The sequence below is a fragment of the Muntiacus reevesi genome, chromosome 9 (assembly GCF_963930625.1).
Source record: "Muntiacus reevesi chromosome 9, mMunRee1.1, whole genome shotgun sequence".
Taxonomy (NCBI): domain Eukaryota; kingdom Metazoa; phylum Chordata; class Mammalia; order Artiodactyla; family Cervidae; genus Muntiacus; species Muntiacus reevesi.
Window position 1 is genome coordinate 3338700 of NC_089257.1, and position 20107 is coordinate 3358806.

The 20107-nt window shown below is 56.5% G+C and overlaps 1 protein-coding gene across 4 annotated transcripts; it reads left to right on the forward strand.

Annotated features, from left to right (window-relative positions):
• The first annotated feature begins 916 nt into the window (after window positions 1-916).
• Window positions 917-18326, forward strand: SLC43A3 (solute carrier family 43 member 3). Of its 4 annotated transcripts, none has more exons than XM_065944138.1 (13): window positions 917-939; window positions 1979-2358; window positions 2709-2838; window positions 5217-5263; window positions 7811-7887; window positions 8103-8195; window positions 8885-9024; window positions 10491-10588; window positions 11607-11774; window positions 11985-12104; window positions 15840-16026; window positions 16755-16878; window positions 17326-18326. In XM_065944138.1, exons 2-13 carry the CDS (start codon window positions 2175-2177, stop codon window positions 17425-17427), a joined length of 1470 nt encoding a protein of 489 aa, XP_065800210.1. In that variant the 5' UTR covers window positions 917-939; window positions 1979-2174; the 3' UTR covers window positions 17428-18326. The 4 variants fall into 4 exon arrangements, with proteins under 4 accessions (XP_065800210.1, XP_065800209.1, XP_065800208.1 ...); XM_065944137.1 differs by lacking the exon at window positions 917-939 and adding an exon at window positions 1109-1310 and having other exon boundaries at window positions 1976-2358; XM_065944136.1 differs by lacking the exon at window positions 917-939 and adding an exon at window positions 1109-1310.
• The last annotated feature ends 1781 nt before the right edge of the window (window positions 18327-20107 follow it).

Genomic DNA, 20107 nt, shown 5'->3' on the forward strand with positions numbered 1-20107 from the left:
GGAATTGGAATGAAAACGGACATTTTCCAGTCCTGGGGCCACTGCTGAGTTTTCCAAATTTGCGGGCATATTGAGTGCAGCACTTTCACAGCATCATCTTTTAGGATTTGAAACAGCTCAAGTGGAATTCCATCACCTCCACTAGCTTTGTTCATAGTGATGCTTCCTAAGGCCCACTTGAGTTCGAATCCCAGGATGTCTGGCTCTAGGTAAGTGATCTTACCTTCGTGATTATCTGGGTCATGAAGATGTTTTTTGTATAGTTCTTCTGTGTATTCTTGCCACTTCTTAATATCTTCTTCTGCTGTCTTTCCGTCTAGTCAAGGCTATGGTTTTTCCAGTCATGTATGGATGTGAGAGTTGGACTATAAAGAAAGCTGAGCACCAAAGAATTATGCTAATGGAAATTAGTCCTGAATATTCACTGGAAGGGCTGATGCTGAAACTAATACTTTGGCCACCTGATGCAAAGAACTGACTCCTTGGAAAAGACCCTGACACTGGGAAAGATTGAAGGCAGGAGGAAAAGGGGATGACAGAGGATGAGATGGTTGGGTGGCACCACGGAATGGATGGACGAGTTTGAGCAAGGTCCGGGAGTTGGTGACGGACAGGGAGGCCTGGCGTGCCGCGGTCCACGGGGTCGCAAAGCGTCAGACGAGAGTGAGCGACCGAGCTGAGCAGGCAGGCACGCCCTGCAATGGAGGCAACAGTTCCTGAAATAACTGACATATCAGGCGCTTTTTTTGGTCTGCCCTTTCTAGTTCTTGTTTTTGGTTCTCTGACTCTGCTGGGATTTGCTGACGGCGCGAGGAGCATAAACTCAGGAGGAAGCGTTGAGCTGGTGGGCAAATGCGAAGAACCGTGACCCGGGCCCGCGCACGTGGTCCAGGTGTGTGTCCCGTCCGTCTGTCTGCGGGCAAGCCCTCTGTGTGCTGTGTGAGTTTGTGGTTTTTTTCCGTGGGGCGGGAGGCGGCGGTGCTGGCCGTGCGCGCAACAGCGTTAAAACTACGTCGGTCATGGCAGCTGGGAGCGGGGAAGAGGATCAGAAAGGAAAACGCGCCGCCGGGGTCAGACGCGGGCAGGAAGGGAAGGCCCCCGGGCGTGGTCAAAAAGGCCGCGAGACTGCGAGGGCCGGGCAGCAGCAAGTCACGGAGAGCGCGGGGCCCGAGGCGGCTCTGCCCGCCGCCCCGCCCCGGGTTTCCGCGCGCGCGCCCAGAGCGGGAGACCGGCGGGGCGGGGCGGCGCGCCTGCAAGCCGGGAAGGGCGCGCGGCGGGCCGCCGGAGGAGCTCAGCGAGCCGGCAGGCCGGTAGGGCGCGGGGCCGGGGGCCGGGGGCCGGGGGCCGGGGGCGCGGGGTCGCTAGGACGCGGGGCCGGCGCCGCGGGCGCGGGGACGCGGGGCCGGAGCCGGGGACGCGGGGCCGGTGGGGCGGCGCGCTCCGGCGCTGCGCAAACCTCTGGGCGCCCCTGTCCGCCGGGCGGCTGACCATGTGCCAGGGGCCGCGGGCCGCGGGCAGCGAGATGGGGGTGGGGAGCGGCTCTCGGGTGCTTTCCCGGCGGATGGTGATGGGAAGAGGGGCGCGGGGTTTGGGGTGGAGGTATTGGGGGTCCCAGCCTTGGATCGCGGGGGATCTGGGAAGGAGGGGGCTTGGGGGGATGTTTTTGCCATCTGCCTTGCCGGCGGTGTGACTCATCAGCCCACGTGACCTGGGGAAGCTGACAAAATTCCCTGCTTAGGTCAGTGAACTGGAACTAGGAAGACACCAACTTAACCGAGTTACCGGCAGGCTCAATGAGGACTCGTGCGGGGCCCCCAGCCTCTGTGCCTGGCCCAAAACTGCTTCTGTTCCTCAGCGGCAGGCCTCTGAAACTGGGGCTCAGCTCCAGCCTCCTCAGCTGTTGCCAGCTGTGTGATGGAGGAGCTTTTGTAACTGGCTCTGACAGTTGGTCTCTGGTCCGCCCTGCCTTGCCCAGCAGTGCCCTGTGGACCAAGCAGCCTCTGCCTGACTTCTCAGGAGCCAGAGAAGCCCAGCGGATGACTGTTGCTCAAGCCTGAAACAGCCAGAAAGCAGAGAGCCACCGGGACCCTAGGAGTTTTCCAAGGGCTCAGACGCCAGGCGGGGTCAGCCCGGAGGCCAGCGGTGGGATCGCAGCGTCGGCTGCCCCTGGCGCCATGCAGGGCCGCAGCCTGCCCTTCCGTGTGGCCACCCTGGTGACAGGCCTCCTGGAGTGCCTCGGCTTCGCGGGCGTCCTCTTTGGCTGGACGTCCCTGGTGTTCGTCTTCAAAGAGCAGCATTACTTTGAGGAGCTGTGTGAACCGGATGCCGGGCCTCTGGGCAATGCCACGGGGCTGGATGGTAAGGAAGCAGGACCCTCTCTGAGCCTGGACTCAGACTTCAGCCCCGCCCCCCCTCCCACCAGGGTTTCTGTGGTGAGAAAAAGGGGGCGTCAGCCTCCCCCACCCTCAACCTGGACCTACGAGGTGCCTGGGGAGGGAGATGCCCGCTCCCAAGGCGTGATTAGCGGCTGTCACGGCTCAGCTCGTCCGAGGGGTAATGTCCCCGCCGCCCCCCGGCAGGCTGTCCGAGATGGAAGAGGCTGCCCTGGACTGGGGCAGGCCGGGTGCCCGCCTGGCAGGAAGGCTGGGACTGGTGGGGGGTTGGCCCGTCCGCCCTGGACTCCTGAGATGTGCCCGTCTCTCCTCCAGACTGCAGGGCCCGGGACGAGCAGTTCTCACTCATCTTCACCCTGGCCTCCTTCATGAACAACTTCATGACCTTCCCCACGGGCTACATCTTCGACCGTTTCCAGACCACTGTGGCCCGCCTCATTGCCATGTAGGTCCCAGGGGCCCCGGGGCAGGGCCGGGCAGGAGGACTTTGGGCAGCGGCGTCCTTTGCCGGGAGCCCCGGGCCAGGCAGCTGGGCGCCTTTGCTCCAGCGGCGCTGCCAGGAACATGCCCGGGTGTGGGCACCCTGTCTCGACCTTCCCTGTTCCCTGAGCCCCTGCTTCCCTTTCCTCCCCTCCTTCCTCTGTTGCATGTGAAACTGGGCCATCGGTCGTGCTGAAATCGGCAGGCGGCCAGGCCTGCTTCCCGTAGCGGGGGCTGGCCTGGGGCAGGGCTTGTGAAATCAGCAAAGCCTAGAACTGCCGCTGACACCCATAAGACTCGGAGCTCCCGCTGCAGGGGCGCAGGTTCGATCCCTGGGCGGGGAACCCCAGATCCCGCACGCCGGGTGGTGTGGCCACAGAGAAAAACGGAACTGTCTCTCTCTGCCTTGGTGCAGGGGACCCCGTGTCTTCATCACACCCAAGTGGCTCCTCACCACCCACTTCCTGGCCTCCCCCACCACCCCGTCACTTCCCAGAAGTTAGGCAGGACGGCGCCCCGGGGTGTCTTCGGCGGCTGGGACTCCAGGTTCCCTCCGACGGGGGTGCCCAGGCCGAGTAGTCGAGGAGGAGGAGGAGGAAGGCCTCGCTGGCTCACAGGGGTGCCGCTGAGCTGGCAGGCTTCTGTGATAAGTGGCGGCCTGCGGGGCGTGAGTAGGATGCAGCGCGGGTGTCTCCCGTTCAGCTGTCGGAGAGGCTGGAGGGCGGCCGGGCCAGGCCCTAGCCGACGGCGCGGCAGGTCCTTGGCTCCCTGGGCCCTTTGGCGACTGTCTCCGCCGTTCCTGGGCTGCTGTTGCCCTTTCCCTCTTCTCCAGCCTTGAGTGTGTGAAGCAAAACGCAGTCTTCCCACCTGTGTTTTCTCCTCCACTTTTACACAGAAAATGCCACTTCTGAGATACTTCTGGTCAACAGATGTGTCAGAAGTGAAGTGGCACGCCCCTCTCTGGCATCAGCTGGGTGTCTTAGGTGTGTGTGCCAAGTGCTTGGTCATGTCCGACTCACCGTGACCCCCGTGAACTGGAGCCCGCCAGGCTCCTCCGTCCATGGGATTTCCCAGGCAAGGATACTGGGGCGGGTTGCTGTGCCCTCCTCCAGGGGATCTTCCCAAGCCAGGGATCGAAGCTGCGTCTCTTACGTCTCCTGCATTGCAGGTGGATTCTTTATCCGCTGAGCCATCAGGGAAGCCCTTGGGGGTCTTATAACTTAACTCAGTCCTGACAGTCTCTCTGGAGGCTCTGTAGCAGACCCCACAGGTTAAGGGCTTGGTTCCACCAGACCGCCCCCAACCCCCTAAGATGCCAGTTGCAATGGTAGGTCCCCAGGTTCCCCACAACATCTGTCTGAGTCAGCTGCAACTCTTGAGATGCCCCTGACCTCCTCCTTGGATTCAGTTCTTTGCTAAAGGGCTTGCTGAATGCAGGGAGACACCTTGACCAGTTCCTGAAAGGGTGGGATAAAGGATACAGGTTAACAGCCACATGAAGAGACACAGGGCCAGGTGGGCAGTGGTTCCGAGCCCAGGAACTCCTGCGTCCCTCTGGGCTTGGGGTGCAGCATCCTCCTGTTCTGTGGAGGTGTTTGCCAACCTGGGAGCTCTGCAAACTCCTCCATTTCCAGCCCTCTTCGCTCTCTGTAGAAAGGTGGACACAGGGGTGGAAATTCCAAGCATCTCATTGTGGCTTTTCCAGAGCGCATCCACAGTTATCTCATCAGAACAGGAGAACAAAAGATGCTCATGGTGTCTTCTATGCAGGAGCTTATAAGATTATTAGAAGCCCTGTGTCAAGACCTGGGGACAAGGACCAGATATGTAGTTCTTGTCATAAATCAGAACTTCACACATAAGCCCTGTTTTTATTACCCCCTGCCTAACAAGACCCCCAAACACGTCTAAAAGGCTTATGGGATCTTGGTCGTGAAATCTATAGCATCCTAGAACTTTAAGCTTGGGGTCTACATCAGTCCAGTCATTTCCTTGATAGAAAAAAGCTTCTAAGAGAGTGCAGTGCCTTGCCCAAGGTCACACAGCAAGAGGCGTTTGAACTCCAGGTTTTGTAGGCCAGGCACAGACATCTTTAAGGGCTTGGCGGGTTAGGACTTCTAGGCTGGAGGACCTTGGATCCACCCTCCAGGCTTCTCTGTCTTTTAAAGAAATGTTTGGCTGCATTGGGCCTTATTGCAGTATGTGGGGTCTAGTTCCCTGGCCGGGAGTTGAACCCGGGCCCCTGCGTTGGGAGGTCCGAGTCCAAGTCACCAGGTCACAAGGGGAGCCCCCCAGGTTTCTCTCTTCATGACGACATTCTCCGTCTCCCCTTCTGTGTTCCAGATTTCTCTACACCAGCGCCACACTCACCATAGCCTTCACCTCTGCAGGTGAGTGCTGTCGGGAGGGTCGTGACCTCAGGCACCTGCTGGACGGGGCAGGGGCAGAAGGGGCCTGGGGGGACGCTGACCCCACAAGGACTCAGATCCACAGGCTCTGAGCTGGAAAGGGCCCTTGAGGGAGTTATTGCTGGCCTCTAAAAACAGCTTAGTGAGAAATGTGAAAAATAAGGACAGGGGAGAAATTGCTTCAGAGAGAAAGAATTGATTTAAAAGACTGCATCCTTCTGTTATGTCTGAGAATGTCCTCTCTTTTTAAAAAATGAAATAATAGGGAATTCCCTGGCAGTCCAGTGTGCACTTCTGCTTGGATTTGTGATCCTTGCTCGGAGGATGAAGATTTCACAGCATGGCCAAAAAAAGCAGAAAGAAAAGAAATGAAAACATACACGGTTGTCGCTGAAAATATCCTGACTTAGCAGTGTGCAAACTGACAACTCTACGGAGCCGAGAAAGGTTCCTCTTCAAATTTTACTGGTCTGGGTGCTGTGCTCTGCTTAGTAGCTGACTCGTGTCTGACTCTTTGCGACCCCACGGACTTGAACTGGCCAGGCTCCTCTGTCCGTGGGGATTCTCCAGGCAAGAACACTGGACTGGGTAGCCTTTCCCTTCCTCCAGGGGATCTTCCCAACACAGGGGTCAAAGCCAGGTCTTCCACATTGCAGGCAGATTCTTTACCAGCTGAGCCACCGTTCAATGCCCAGTCTGGTTTATTGCCCACTTTCGTCATGGGGAGTAAAGTGGGGAATGTGTAGAGGAGAAAGCCGAGGTCAGAGACCCCCTTGCAAAGACTCAGCAAGGGCCACAGCGCAGGTTAGTGGGAAGTGGGGCTGGGGCCCCAGCTGTGCTCTTTGCCCGCGGCGTCTCATTATAGAGGTCGACAGCTGCCTTCCGGGCTTCTCCCCCGAGTCAGGTCGCGGGGCTCAGGTTTGGGCTTAGGAGGAAAGAGCAGCTGACTCTGCTGTGAGTGACTGGCCCGACGCTGGTGGTCTCCGTTGGTGTTCCGTGAACCCAGCCGACGGAGGGTTCTGTCTGAGCAGACCTCGGGAGGCAGCCTGGATCCTCAAGCCAGTTACTTAAAACCCACTCTGCTCATCAGCTCAGCTTCGTCCCTGAAAGCCTGAATGTGACTTTCAAGTGGCCGAGTGTGGACGTAATGGCTGGCTACGTTTGACTCCCATCTGTGAATCACTGGAGCCACGATTTGCCCTTCCCCCAGAAAATGGGGCTTTTTGGTTTTGGAAAAAGTGTCGAGACCACAGTGATGCTATTTTTGAAAGGAATCTCAGCCAACCTGCAGGGCATTTGGGGAGGCACCTTTTCTAGAGACAGAAATTGAATGGTAAGGAGTGTGAATGCTCTGAAATGAGGGAGTTTACAGTGTATCTCGAGGTAGGGAACAGTAGTTACTAGAACAGTAGTTACTTTAAGAATATTATTAGGAAGCACACATATGCTTTGTTAAGGTTGAATCACCTGGTGGGAATGTTACTCTGTTTTTATTTCTCATTCAGGCCTCTGATTTCACTCGGAAAATCGCATAGAGCAGGGGTAATTTTAACACTGGCAAGAGCAGAAATCAGGCTTTGAACATTCTAAGTGCAACTGCATTCAGTTACAATTTATTAACACTGTTTTCATTGTACTTATTTTTATAGTTAGGGCTTCCCTAGTAGCTCAGACTGTAAAGCGTCTGCCTGCAGTGCAGAAGACCTGGGTTTGATCCCTGGGTCGGGAAGCTCCCCTGGAGAAGAAAATGCCAACCCACTCCAGTATTCTTGCCTGGAGAATCCCATGGACGGTGGAGCCTGGCGGGCTACAGTCCGTGGGGCTGCAAAGAGTCGGCCGCGACTGAGCACCAGCTCCAATCCTTGGTGCTTAGTTGTTCTTAGTCTGGTCTTCTTGTCCAACATTTGGCAGAGCAATTGGAATTTTTTTTTTTTTTTTTTTTTGCATGTTGGTCTTGAAAAGGGCTTAGGGCAAGAAATTCTTTTTCTTCACCCTGCACTTCTAACGCCAGGTACAACACCTACCACAAAGGAAATGGTCAAAGTCTAATGAACAGAGGGAAGGCAGTTCACGAGCATTCTCTCACTCAGATCTCACAGTGCCTTAGGAAGGCAGACGAGCAGGGACTGGTGTTCCCGTTTATCAGATGAGATGACAGTCGCAGACTCAGAATCCAGCTCAGTGCAGTGAGTGGGTGTGTGGGCTCAGCCCAGGCTCCCCTGCCCTGCAGTGTCAAGATGAAAGAGGGGTTGCGTGATTTAGTGAAGGAAGCGGGCAGCAGGTCGAGTCCTGCCTCTATCTGTAGACATCCAGCCTGCCATCGACCAAGGGTCATCTTTGATGGGGAGGAGGGTCCCTTTGCAGGAGCATGTGAGGGAGCCTTGATGGTCCCCTGATACCCTTGGGGGGTGCTGGGGAATCGGGGCCCTGAGCACAGACTTGTAGGGAGCAGGGGGAGCCCCAGAGCGCGGGGCTCCGTGTTTGGGGCTCCGGGTGGCGTCACCCCGCCTCCGTCTCGGATCCTTGCAGACTCAGCTGTGCTGCTCTTCCTGGCCATGCCCATGCTCGCCGTGGGGGGCATCCTGTTCCTGATCACCAACCTGCAGGTGCGAGGCGGCCGAGGGCGCCGGGCGGGGCCTTGGGGCAGGCGGGGGCAGGCACAAGCCCCCGCTGCTTTGGCGGCCTCTGATGGGGGGGCCCAGCTGGAGTGGCAGCTCCTGGGGCAGAGGAGGGTCTGCGTACGAGGGCCTGACGCTTGCTGGGTGTACGGGATGTGTTTCACGGGTGAGTAAGTGACTCAGGCTGGTCCTGTGTTCTCCAGATCGGGAACCTGTTTGGCAAACACCGCTCGACCATCATCACCATGTACAACGGAGCGTTTGACTCCTCCTCGGCGGTCTTCCTCATCATCAAGGTAGAGGGTGGCAGTAGCCCGTGTTTATCACCCCTGCTGCTGGCCAGGCCTTGGGGTGGGCTCCAGGCATCCATAATCAGCTTCCAGCATAGAAGGCAAGAGCCTGGACCGAGACTCGTTTTTAGAGATAAGTTTCAGCCCCGGATTCTTACCTGGACTTTTTGTATGATAAAATGCGCAGGTTATGACAATGTAAACTTCGCCACCTTCACCGTGTCTAAGTGTGCAGTTCAGTAGCATTGAGTTCATTCATGTTGTTGTACGGCCATCACCAGCACCCATCTCTGGGACTCTTCTCAACCCTGTGAAGCTGAAACTGCCCGTTAGGCAGTAACTCCCCAGCCCCCATCTGCCTCCCCCTAGACCCTGTCAACCACTGTTACAATTTCTACTTCTGTGATCTTGGCTACTGCAAGTACCTCCTAAGTAGAATCACATACTATTTTTTTTTCTTACTGTGACTGTGTTATTTCATTTAGCATCATACCCTTAAAGCTCAAAGTCTGTTTTAGCCGGTGTCAGAATTTCCTTCCTTTCAAGACTGACTACTCTTCTGCTGTGTGTGGGTGCCAGAGCTGCTTATCCATGCACCCAGGAAGGGACGTTGGTTTATGCCCACCTTTCGGACGTCGTGAGTAATGCTGGTGTGAACCTGACTGTTGCGCTGACCTGTCCCCCCTTCTCTGCAGCTCCTTTATGAACAGGGCATCACCATCAAGGCCTCCTTCATCTTCATCTCTGTCTGCAGTGTCTGGCACGTCGGGCGCACTCTCCTCCTGATGCCCCGGGGGCACATCCCCTACCCGCTGCCCGCCGACTACCGCTATGGGTAAGGACTGTGAGCTGGGGACGGTGTGGCCAGAGCCCCTTCTCTGACCTGGTGTGGGAAGAGGGTTTGGGGTGGACATGGTTACAGTAGGGCAGAGGAAACCAGTCTCTGGAGAAGAGGACTAGACCACGGATGTATCGGTTAGCTACTGCTGCGTAACGAACGATCCCAAAACTTAAGAATGTTAGGTGTTTATTATCTCCCCAAGTCAAGGGGTAGCTGTCTAGTTCTACTGATCAGAGAGTTACTTGAATGCTCTTGACAGGACTTCTCATGCCTGCGATAGTCTGGACGGCTAGCCGGGGGCCGGCTGGCCTAGGATGGCCTTACTCACATGGGATTTGTCTGCTTGTCTGGGATGGCGAGGATATCTGAGTCACGTGGCTCACATCCTCCAGCAGGCTAGCTTGCGCTTCTTCACTTACTGGTTTCAGGGTTGCAAGACAGTGTGCAGAAATGCCCAAGGTTTCTTCCGGTTTAAGGCTGGGCTTGGCACACTGTTTATTTATTTTCTAAATAAATTTATGCATTATTGTTTGTTTCTGGCCGCGCTGGATCTTTGCTGCTGCACGGGCTCTTCTCGGGTTGTGGCGAGCGGGCTTCTCGCTGCCGGGGCTTCTGTTGTTGGGAGCACAGGGTCTTGGGCGCGCAGGCTTCAGTAACCGCCGCCCCGGGGCTCAGAGCCCCAGGCTCTACAGTGCACAGGCCGATCGTCCTGGCGCCCGGGGTTAGTTGCTCCGCAGCACGTGGGATCCTCCCGGATCAGGGGTCGAACCCGTGGCTCCTGCATCGGCAGGCGGATTCTCCACCGCTGAGCCCCCAGGGAGGCCCGGTGCGTCTCTTGTGATGGGTCGTCTTGGTTGAAGCCGCTCACGAGGCCAGCCCAGATTCAGGGGTTGGGAAAACAGAGCCTCCAAGTTCCTTTGCAAGGAGTAGAGAGGAGAGCAGGTGAAGAAATGGGACCATCTCTGCGTCCGCGTGGTGCAAGCAGCAGCGGCGGGGACGTTTGCTGGAGGCTCCTCACTCCCTGGCGGCCCGGCATGCTCTCTGGCCTTGTCTCACGGTAGTCCTTGGATGCACATCCGAGTCTCCATCTTCCAGATGAGAACAGTGAGGCTCAGAGACTTAGGTCTGAGCCGCGTTGCCGCAGCGAGGAAGAGGCAGGGCTGGGATTCGAACCCACGCCTGTTCCACCTTTCCTGCCCTTCCCTCACTCCTGTGTGTGGCTGCAGGTTAGAACTGCTGGGATTACCTGGAGATGTTTCTAAAAAAGATAGCGGGAGCCTGCCTTCCACGCCCAGACCTTCTGACTCAGCTGCTCTGGGCCTGGACGCGGGGGCCGGGGCTGTGAAAAGGTGATCCCAATGTGCAGTGAGAGGGACCATTTCCCTTCCCCGCAGCCCGCAGGCGTGTCAGGCTCAGCTCCCAGTCCTTGGCTTGGGCTGATAGAGCTTCCGTTTCCACAGTCTCTGCTCTGGGGACAGCCCCCAAGAGGAAGACAAGAAGGCAGCTGAGTCCAAAAAGCTGGAGCTGCAGTCAAAGGAGTTCATTTCCCCGAAGAAAGGTGAAGTCCGCTGGTTAACCCATTTCCCCCCCACCCAGAACCTGGTCTTCCCCTGCGGCCAGCGTGGTTCTTCACCTCCAGAGCTTTGCCGGGGACTCAAGGCCAGAGAAGGTCAGGTGGCAAAAAGACCTGTAGGATCTTCCCGATCCCCTCAGCCTCCAGGGGGTCCAGAGGGGGGCAAACATTCCCACTTCGTCTCTCCTTTCCGTCCCCGGTTCCTTTCCCATCGCACCGCACCCCTGCTCCCCAGAGTTCAGTCTTCCATCGCTCGCCTTCCCTTCCCCGCCCACTCCTTGGTGTGCCTTATCTGTCCAGTATCCGCACGTCCCGTGGGTCAGCGCTCTCTCACTGACCCATCTCCAGTTCGCCTCACCTTTCTCTGTCTGTTTCGGGCCTTGGTTATAAATGTCACAGAGCACTGCTGGCTAAGGTAGAAACAAGAATAAGACCCTGGGAAGTTCACCCAATGAAGGAAGGAGTGAGCTTGTCAGGCTGCATCCAGGAGCAGCCGAAGCAGATGCCCCTGGGGACCCCAGGGTCAAATCCTCGCCTGCCTGCCCCTCGAGGAGACCGATCCCATTGGGCAGCCTGGGGTGAGGCTCAGAGCTCACCTGGACCGTGAAGAGCAGGGCGGGGAAGGTTTCTATGGGAGACTCAGATGCTGGTCCTGAAAGAGGAGGGGGGGCGGTTCGCAGCCGCTGAAATCCTCGCTGTCCCCCACCATCCCGCACTCTCCTCTGACTTTCTTCTCTCCTTGCCTGTCTTCCTCATCCTGCCAAGAAGGTTGGTAGTGTGAGAAGCGTCCCAGCCGTGAAGGGTCAGATGGCAGAGCGTGGGAGAGCCGTGGCCGGCGGTGGGGCTGGGATGTTGCGTGGAGGTGGGGGTGTTGCCCTCGGAGAGCCTGGGGAGGCAAGAGCGAGTGAGCTCAGCGCTCGGGCTCTCCCGGTGAGACCTCTGCACCCTCTCCTCCCCCAATTTAATGGTAACTCTTGGCCTAATGTCCTTCCCCCGCCTTCAGAGACCCCTGGAGAGCAGCAGGCACCCGGCTCCTTCTGGAGCTATGTCTTCTCTCAGCGCTTTACCTGGCACGTGGTGTGGCTGTCCGTGATACAGCTGTGGCATTACCTCTTCATTGGCACCCTCAACTCCCTGCTGAACAACTTGGCCAGCAAGGATAGCGCGCTAGGTAGGCGGTGGGACCGGGAGACATCTCCTCTGCACATCGCCTCTGGGGACTTGGCACCAGGGCTGAGCTCAGCAGGGCTCTGTGCTCCGAGGGAGGTCTGAGCCTGGGGTGTGGGCTGGAGGGTCAGGCAGGGCAGGGGCAGTGGGTGGCCTCCTCTGGAAGGCAGTCCTAAAGAGCTCTCGCCACCCAACCCCTCTCTGCCCTCTGCAGTCAGCACCTACACAAACGCCTTTGCCGTGACTCAGTTCTTCGGAGTGCTGTGTGCGCCCTGGAACGGCCTGCTCATGGACCGGCTCAAACACAAGTACCAGGAGGAGGCGAAGAAAACAGGTGAGCCCCGCGCTCCAGAGGGCCAGGGAGCCAGCCTGGGGGAGGTTTTTGTTTACCTCCACGCTCATCGTCTTTTTTTCTTAAATCCTTTTCTACTTGTATCTATCTATTCATCCATCCATGGCTCGTTCATCCATCCCTGCATCACCTGTCCTTTTATCCATCCATCACCCATCCATCATTCATTCATCCATCACCCATCACTCATTCATCCATCACTCATTCATCCATCACTCATTCATCCATCACTCATCCTTCCATCATCCACTATCTATCCTTTTATCCACCCATCATCTATCCATCCATCAATCATCCATCCATCACTCATTCATCCATCACTCATCCTTCCATCATTCATCCATCATCTACTATCTGTCCTTTTATCCACCCATCACCTATCCATCCATCACTCATTCATCCATCATTCATCCTTCCATCCTTCATCCTTCATCCATCATCTGTCCTTTTATCCACCCATCCATCCATCACTCATTCATTCTTCCATCATTCATCCTTCCATTCATCATCTGTCCTTTTATCCATTCATCACGCATCCGTCCATCCATCCACCATCCATCCATCATCCGTCTATCCATCCACCCACTAGTCACTGAGTGCCATTTATGTGCCAAGAACAGTTCCAGTTCGGTCACAGGCCTGACAGTTACGCCCTTGTTCTCGCGCTGTTCTAGTCTAGAGAGTAGAGAAATGCCAGTAATCAAGGTTTGCGGTCCCTGAAATAAACCTGCAGGGGGCTGTGGCAGCACCCAGCAGGGTAGCGATGCTGTGTGTTCCTGGCGGAAGCCGCCTCTAGGCTCCCAATGGAGGAGTGAGAAGTGGCAAGATAAAGGTGAGGGCCTGGGGGCGTGGCCCAGGAACGCAGCGGGGTCATTGTTCTTGGTGGTGAAAGAGAGTGAAACCTTGAGGAAGCCGAGGAGCCCTAGAAGGTGGTTCTGGAATAGGGGTGTGCTCGGGCGGGGTCAGAGAGGGGGGAGAAGGGGCAGGCGGCGTCCTGCCAGGGAGCTGGGGCCTGATCCTGGGATGAGAACTCCGCGCGGCCTGTGGGGTCTAGGTTCCCCAGCCAGGGGGTTGGACCCTGGCCACGGCAGTGAGCGTGCTGAGTCCTAACCGCTGGACCCCAGGGAGCTGCCGGCACGCCTAGAGTTTCATCTCCCCCCGCCCCGCTTCTCCGAGCTGCTTCTAAAGCAAACCTCAGACATCAGGTCATTTCATCTGTAAACAGTACAGTTTGTAGTGCCAACAAGTAAGGCCTCTTTTGTTTAAGTGCAGCATCGCTGGGAGGAATATCATGATGACACCTGAGACAGCCTCCGATAATATCTCAGTGTCATCTGTTCATGAAGTCCTGTTAGAATTTCGCTAATGGTCTCATCTGTGTCTTTTCGTCACCGATCTGTTCAAATTCGGATCCATCCCGGGGCCACACAGTGTAGTAAGTCTCTGTGTCCCCCACCCGCTTTTCCCCCTTTGTTCGTTTAATGAAGGAAGTGGGTTATTTGTCCTGTCAGGCTTCCCACATTTTGCATTTGGCACCCTCTGCATGTCATTTTAAAGTGTTCCTTTGATTGGACTCTGTCTGTAAACAGGCAGACTGGGGATTCAGTTTAGTATCTTTTGGCGAGAATAACAAGAGGTGGAGCCGTGGGCTTCCTCCGAGCTCTCATCCGCAGACCCTGGGTACCGGTTGCCGCCTTCTTATGATGTTACGATTGATCCGTGCACTCAGACCTTGTCAGTCTGATCCGCCTGTTGTAAAAGTTTGTCATCAGCTGCACAACTTGCAGCTACTGATGCTCGATGCCTAGACCCATTATTGTATTAGGGTTGCGAAATAGAGAATTTCTATTACTCTTTCCTTCTGCTTTTCATAGCTAAAACTTTCTCTAGAAAGACAAACTTTATTAACTATTTTGTTTACCCTGAAATAAATGCGTATTTTTCCTCTGTTTGAGTCTCCCTGGTGGCTCAAATGGTGAAGAATCCGCCTGAATAATGGAGACCCAGGTTCCATCCCTGGGTCAGGAGGATCCCCTGGAGAAAGGGAATGGCAACCCATGCCAGTGTTCTTGCCTGGAGAATCCCAAGGACAGAGGAGCCTGGCGGGCTACAGTCCATGGGGTCGCAAAAGAGTCAGACATGAATGTGCAGTGCACACTTTTTCCTCTTCTTTACTAGTTTCAGAAAAGTGAGTTGGTATCTAAGCAACTTCCAGGGGTAACCACTCATAGTTTCTCTTTCGAAATCTTACTTTAAGTATGTCTGATGTGTTTCAGTCCGTCTCTGATGATCCTTCTTGAGGTTCAGGCTCCCTCATCCTTGACCCCTAGGAGTGTGACCAGTCCAGCATCTGTGTCCTTTACAGAAAGTCCCGTTGGTTTTAGAGAGTGCTTGGGTCCCTTTGACTGGGTGGTTTCCTGACCCAGACCTGAAACCAGCCATCCCTTCAAATAGTCCTGGGTCCCTTTGAATGAGAAACGGTGTTTAAAGATGGCAATCTGGATGCTGGGGTTTCCAATTCTCCTGGGCTCTCATTGGGTTTAGGCCTCAGAGGTAAGATATACATAATCTTTTGGATGAAAAAAAATAAATCGTGAATACCTAATACTGATATTTTAGTTCAAATTTTACTTGATTTTTGCATTTGTACCTCTTCTCTTCTGAAAATCATGGCTCCTAAAATACTATACATATATACTATATATACATATACTGTATGCTATATATACACACACACATATATATATTCTATATATAGTTTTTTTAATATAATTTATGGATAATTAATTACTGGTTTAGCAGGATCAGTGCTGAATGCTGGCATGCCTTCCTTTCCCCCATTCTCATTCTGCAGACATGTCCCCTAGGAGCTGCCAGTCAAAATTATGGTATTTTAAGAGTCAGCAACTTGATATAAAAAGTTGTGTTCATTGGTTTCATCTCATTGGATTTTTTGGGGGGGGGGGAATTGCTTTGCTTGTGTTCTTCCTATTACTCTGATTTAATGTTTAAGAACATTTTTGTATCAAGAGTTGACATTATTCCAAAGCCACGACTAGGAAGCGAGATCCAGCCACCACGTTTAGCTCCCTCCTGGGGCCCCTGGCCTCCCTTCCTGTCCTCATTTGTAATTGCTTTGATTCTTTTTTTCCCCTTGAAGACAGACTCTGTTTGCGTAAACAGTTTCTCCTTCTTAGATGAAAGGCAGCACCCTGCAGGCTCCTGTCCTGGGGCCGCCCCGCAGCGGGGCCGGGCCGTCCTTCCGCCACTGTTGTTGTCTCTGAGACCCCGTGGGCTGCAGCCCGCCAGGCTCCTCTGTCCATCACCAACTCCCAGAGTCCACCCAAACCCATGTCCATCGAGTCGGTGATGCCATTCCACCATCACATCCTCTGCTGTCCCCTTCTCCTCCTGCCTTCAATCTTTCTCAGCATCAGGGTCTTTTCCAATGAGTCAGTTCTTCGCATCAGGTGGCCAAAGTATTGTAGCTTCAGCTTCAGCATCAGTCCTTCCAGTGAATGTTCAGGACTGATCTCCTTTAGCATGGACTGGTTGGATCTGGCAGTCCAGGGGACTTTCAAGAGCCTCCTCCGAATGTTCAGGAAGTGAGTTGTCCGCCTGTGCCGGTGGGCTGGGGATGGGGCGCACGGAGAGGAGGGGTCCGCGCGGCCCCCCGCCGTGGGCGTCGCGGCAGCCTCCTGTCCCCTTTCGGTCCAGGGGCCCCGGGCAAGGCCGCCGCCCTGCGCGCGGCGGTGCCCTCGCTGGCGCTGACGTCGCTGCTGTGCCTGGGCTTTGCCGTCTGCGCGTCCATGCCGGTGCTACCGCTGCAGTACGCCACCTTCGTGCTGCAGGTGATCAGCCGCTCCTTCCTCTACGGCTGCAACGCCGCCTTCCTCACGCTGGCGTAAGTGGGCTTGGCGCTCCCCGATGGGGGGTGCCCCGGGGCGGGGGGAGGCGTGCTGGGGGCGCAGCAGGCAGGAGGAGCCCCAGACGTGGTGGGGGCGCGCACTGGAGGCTGTGGGCGGGCAGAGCCTTCACACCCAGGACCGCCCTTCGCCTCTGCTCCCCTCTGCCTCTGTCATCTGCCTGGCGAACTCCTACTCACCCTCCAAAGCCCTCTTCTGTTGTAGCTCTCCCAGGGAAGGACAGAAAGAACGCTTTTTCTTTTCTCGTGGCACTCTGTTCTCCTTTTTTCTTCTTTTCTTGGGGGGGAATATTTTCTTGGCCCTGCCGCACTGCTTGTGAGATCTTAGTTCCCTGACTGGGGATCAAAAACCCACACCCCTTACATTGCAAGTACAGCGTGTTAACCCACTAGACCACCAGGGAGGTCATTCTTCTTGCTTCTTCTGCTGGTGCATGCATCACTTAGCATATGGTGGATGTATCTGTGTCTTTCCTGAGACCTCCTCGGGCCCTGCTGTTTTCCCCGGGTTGATCGCGGGTCTGTCTCTGTGGTCCGTGGCTTGAAAGCCTGAGCAGAGGTGAAGGGGGGCCCTGTGGGTGTGGGTAAGTGACGGCTGGCGTAGCCTAGGGGGACGGGAGCAGGGGGCTGACCAAGACCCATCAGAGCCCGGCCTCTCCGTGGAGCGAGGGTCGCCAGAGCCCGCCAGAACCTCCTCTGCCCCCCAGGTTCCCCTCGGAGCACTTCGGGAAGCTGTTTGGACTCGTGATGGCCCTGTCGGCTGTGGTGTCTTTGCTGCAGTTCCCTCTGTTCACCCTCATCAAAGGCCCGCTCCAGGATGACCCGTTATACGTGAGTACTGGGGGGCGGGGACCCTGGCCTTAGACTCAGATCGGGGCGACTGCGTTGGTCTCCAGCAGGGATTGTCCCTTGCCTGGCCGGGGTGGCCTGGGTGTGGTTCCCACGGGAACGTTTCTGCACATGGCTACATCCTGGGTCTTGCTTTTCCAACGGGAGTCCGTGGGAGAACCCAACCGTGTGCTGGGGAGCCCCGAAGCCAAAGGGTTAACGTGGATGGCCTCCCAGGTCATCAGGGACTCTGCAGGCCTCAGTTTCTCCACCTGTGAAATGGGCACAGCGTACCTCCTTGCCCTGCCCTAGGGGGTCGGAACGAAAAGTCACCCGAAGTCCATCACAGAGGGCGCCGTCAGGTCTGAGTGGGACGCAGAGGAGAAACCGGGTGGGATTCTGGCCCCTGCACGGCGGTGGACTTGGCCTCACTGCCCCCTCACCCTCCAGGTGAACTTGATCCTGGTGCTGCTGACTCTGCTGACGTTCCTGCATCCCTTCCTGGTGGACCGGGAGTGCCAGCGGAAGGAAAAGCTCCCCGAGGTCGCCTAGATCAGAGGGCCCCCTTTGCAGCCCCGAGGATGCGTCATCTTCCTCCCCCTCGGAGGGCCCCCCAGAAAGACTTGGCCCACCCAGGCTGCTTGTATTAAGTAGCCGTTATTCTTTCCTTAAGCCATACTCACTCTGACTGCCAAGACTTCTCATCCGCAAGACAGGAGCAAAGGCACAGAAAGGCTCTCAGTGTCAGAGGCGGGAACAGCTGGCCCTGGCGGACGCCTGGCCCGAGGCGGGTGATGGGATGGTGAGCTGTGTCTCCTGCTTCTGCGGGTCTCTCTGCCCCTGAAGCCCGAGCCGGCCTGGGCCCTGCGCGCCGGATGCACTTCCCGGAGAAGGCTGAGGCTGTCCCGCCACCCAGCGTTCAGCAGTGGCACCCAGCTTGCCCCCAGCGGCCCAGAGGAGGAGCCCGGGGGGAGAGAGGCAGGTGGGTTGGGGCGGCGGTCCTGGGCGGGGGTCCCAGGTCTGCCGCTGATGCCCAGCAGCCTTGAGCAGACCAGCGCCCGTTTTCCCCTCTGTGAAAGGAGAGGGGGTTTGGAATCGGCCTTCCTTCTGGCATTCGTGTTACATTGGATTGGCCAAAAAGTTCATTTGAGTTTTTCATAAGATGTTACGGGGGGCGGGAGGTGGGGTGAGGGGGAGATAACCCGAATGAAATTTTGGGCCAACCCAGTAGAAGGTTTTCAGAATAGTGTCAGCCCAGCCACCCTCAGAGCCTGCTGGACCCAAGGATCTCTGAGGAAGCCTTTCGGGGAGGTTTTCCTCTTCAAGAAGGGAGATGATTATTTACTTCGCATAGGATATAAAAATGTCCTCTGGGGAATGGTTTTTATAACGTATTGAGTTATGTCCTAAATCATTTCATTAAAAGAAATAAAGTCTTTCTGTCTAAGACAGCTGCTGCTCGCAGGCTTTGGGGTTGTGGTGATGTGCGTGCGTGAGTGCCTGCGTGTTCCCACCCCAGACCCAGCCCGGGGGCGTCTGACCGCAGCCCCAGGCGTGGGGCAGGAGCCCTCAGACTGGGGTCCGGCCACCTGGTCCTGGGGCCTGGCTGGGGAGCCCCCAGGAATGCCCTGCCTGCCTCCTCTTGCTCTCCACCCTACCCCCCGCGCGCCCCCCACTCCCCCAGCTGGAACCAGAAGGTCTGACCCAAGCCCCAGCTCCCCTCGGGGCAGCCGGGCAGCCCCTGAGCCTCTGAGCCACGAGGTCCACGAGTCCTCTCCACCCCGGAGGGCGCCTGCGAGAATGGAAGGTGGTTTCCGCTGCCTGGCGTGCGCGGGGCACCCTGGAGCACTAGTTTTACTCAGGCCGGAGAGGAGGTGAGGGATGGGCTGGGCGAGATGGGAGAAGATCTGGAACACGCCTGGGGTTTTACTAGCCGGGAGAGCACTGAGGACCGACTCCTGCCCTCGGTCATTCTAGGGTCTGTTCTAGGCACTGGGGAGTCGAGAGAGGTGCCCGAGGGTCTGAAGCCAGCTCTTTTCTGAACTGCCGAGGGCTAATTTTCCAGGCCCGGGCCTGGGTCTGCAAACAACATGATTTCTGATAGATGCTTTCACCCAGTTGTCTTGCTCAAAAGCTTCCAGTGGCACCCTGTGGCCCGTGGGGCAAAGCCTAGATTCCAGCCTGGCAGTGCAGACGGGCAGCAACGTGATTCCAGCTCCCGCCTCTGCTCCTCACCTCCCGCCCCCGGGGCACGGCTCATCCCCGCGGGCCCAGGTGTGCGCTCTAGCATCTGTGAGCCCACCCGTTCCTCCCGCTCAGCCCGTCTCTGCCAGGGAGCTCTGCCGGATCCTCTAGGGTCCGGCTTGAAACACCATCTCCTTTGAAAACCTTCCCGTGGCTTTCAGCAGCCCTGAGTTCTCGGGACTTCGTCATACCCTTCTTGGAGACTGGCCCCCGCCTCCTCTCGGGACCCCTCTTCCCATTTGGACAGAAAGGCCCGGGAGGCAGCCTCTGGGTCTCACCCCCGGCTCAGGGACTCGCGCCTGCTTGCCAGGTATGTGGTGCCAGTTACTGCCTGTTGGAAGACTGATCACTGAGTGGAGTCTTGTTCTGGCTTCAGCTTTAACGAGGCACAGAGCCAGGCACGTGGGGTGTGGTGGGCTGGGCCACAGTGGACTGGGAGCCAAGCCAGCCCTCTTGGCATCCCAGCTCGGTCACCACTGTGACCTTGGATGGACCGCTTCTCCACCTCTCAGTTATTTTATCAGTGTTTGGGGAAATAAACCTGCCTTTCTGGACCGGGTTAGAAGTTAGGTCAGGTGCCTAGACCCGGTGTGGACCTAACAGATCAAAGCTGGCATTAGAGCTAATGAATTAAATTTTAACAAGGTTGCCTCGTGTCCAGCAACTGGTGAATGAATTGATGAAATGGAATGACCACATGGTGGACTATTGCTTGGTGATACGAAGGAGTGAGGTATTGATACCTGCAACCACATGCGTGAACCTTGAAAACATGCAAAGTGAGGGAAGAGAGACCACGAATGTAGTATGACTCATTCAGACATGAAATGTCCAGAACAGGCACATCCTTAGAGGCTTCCCTGGGGGCTCAGCTGGTAAAGAATCCTCCTGCAATGCGGGAGACCTGGGTTTGATCCCTGGGTTGGGAAGATCCCCTGGAGACGGGAAAGGCTACCCACATCAGTATTCTGGCCTGGAGAATCCCATG

Excerpts from the sequence above, each read along its gene's own strand:
- SLC43A3 (XM_065944138.1), top strand. The coding sequence starts at position 2,175 with ATGCAGGGCCGCAGCCTGCCCTTCCGTGTGGCCACCCTGGTGACAGGC. Across the intron at positions 5,264-7,810 it reads CATAGCCTTCACCTCTGCAG|ACTCAGCTGTGCTGCTCTTC; the intron begins GTGAGTGCTGTC and ends GGATCCTTGCAG. Across the intron at positions 7,888-8,102 it reads TCCTGATCACCAACCTGCAG|ATCGGGAACCTGTTTGGCAA; the intron begins GTGCGAGGCGGC and ends TGTGTTCTCCAG.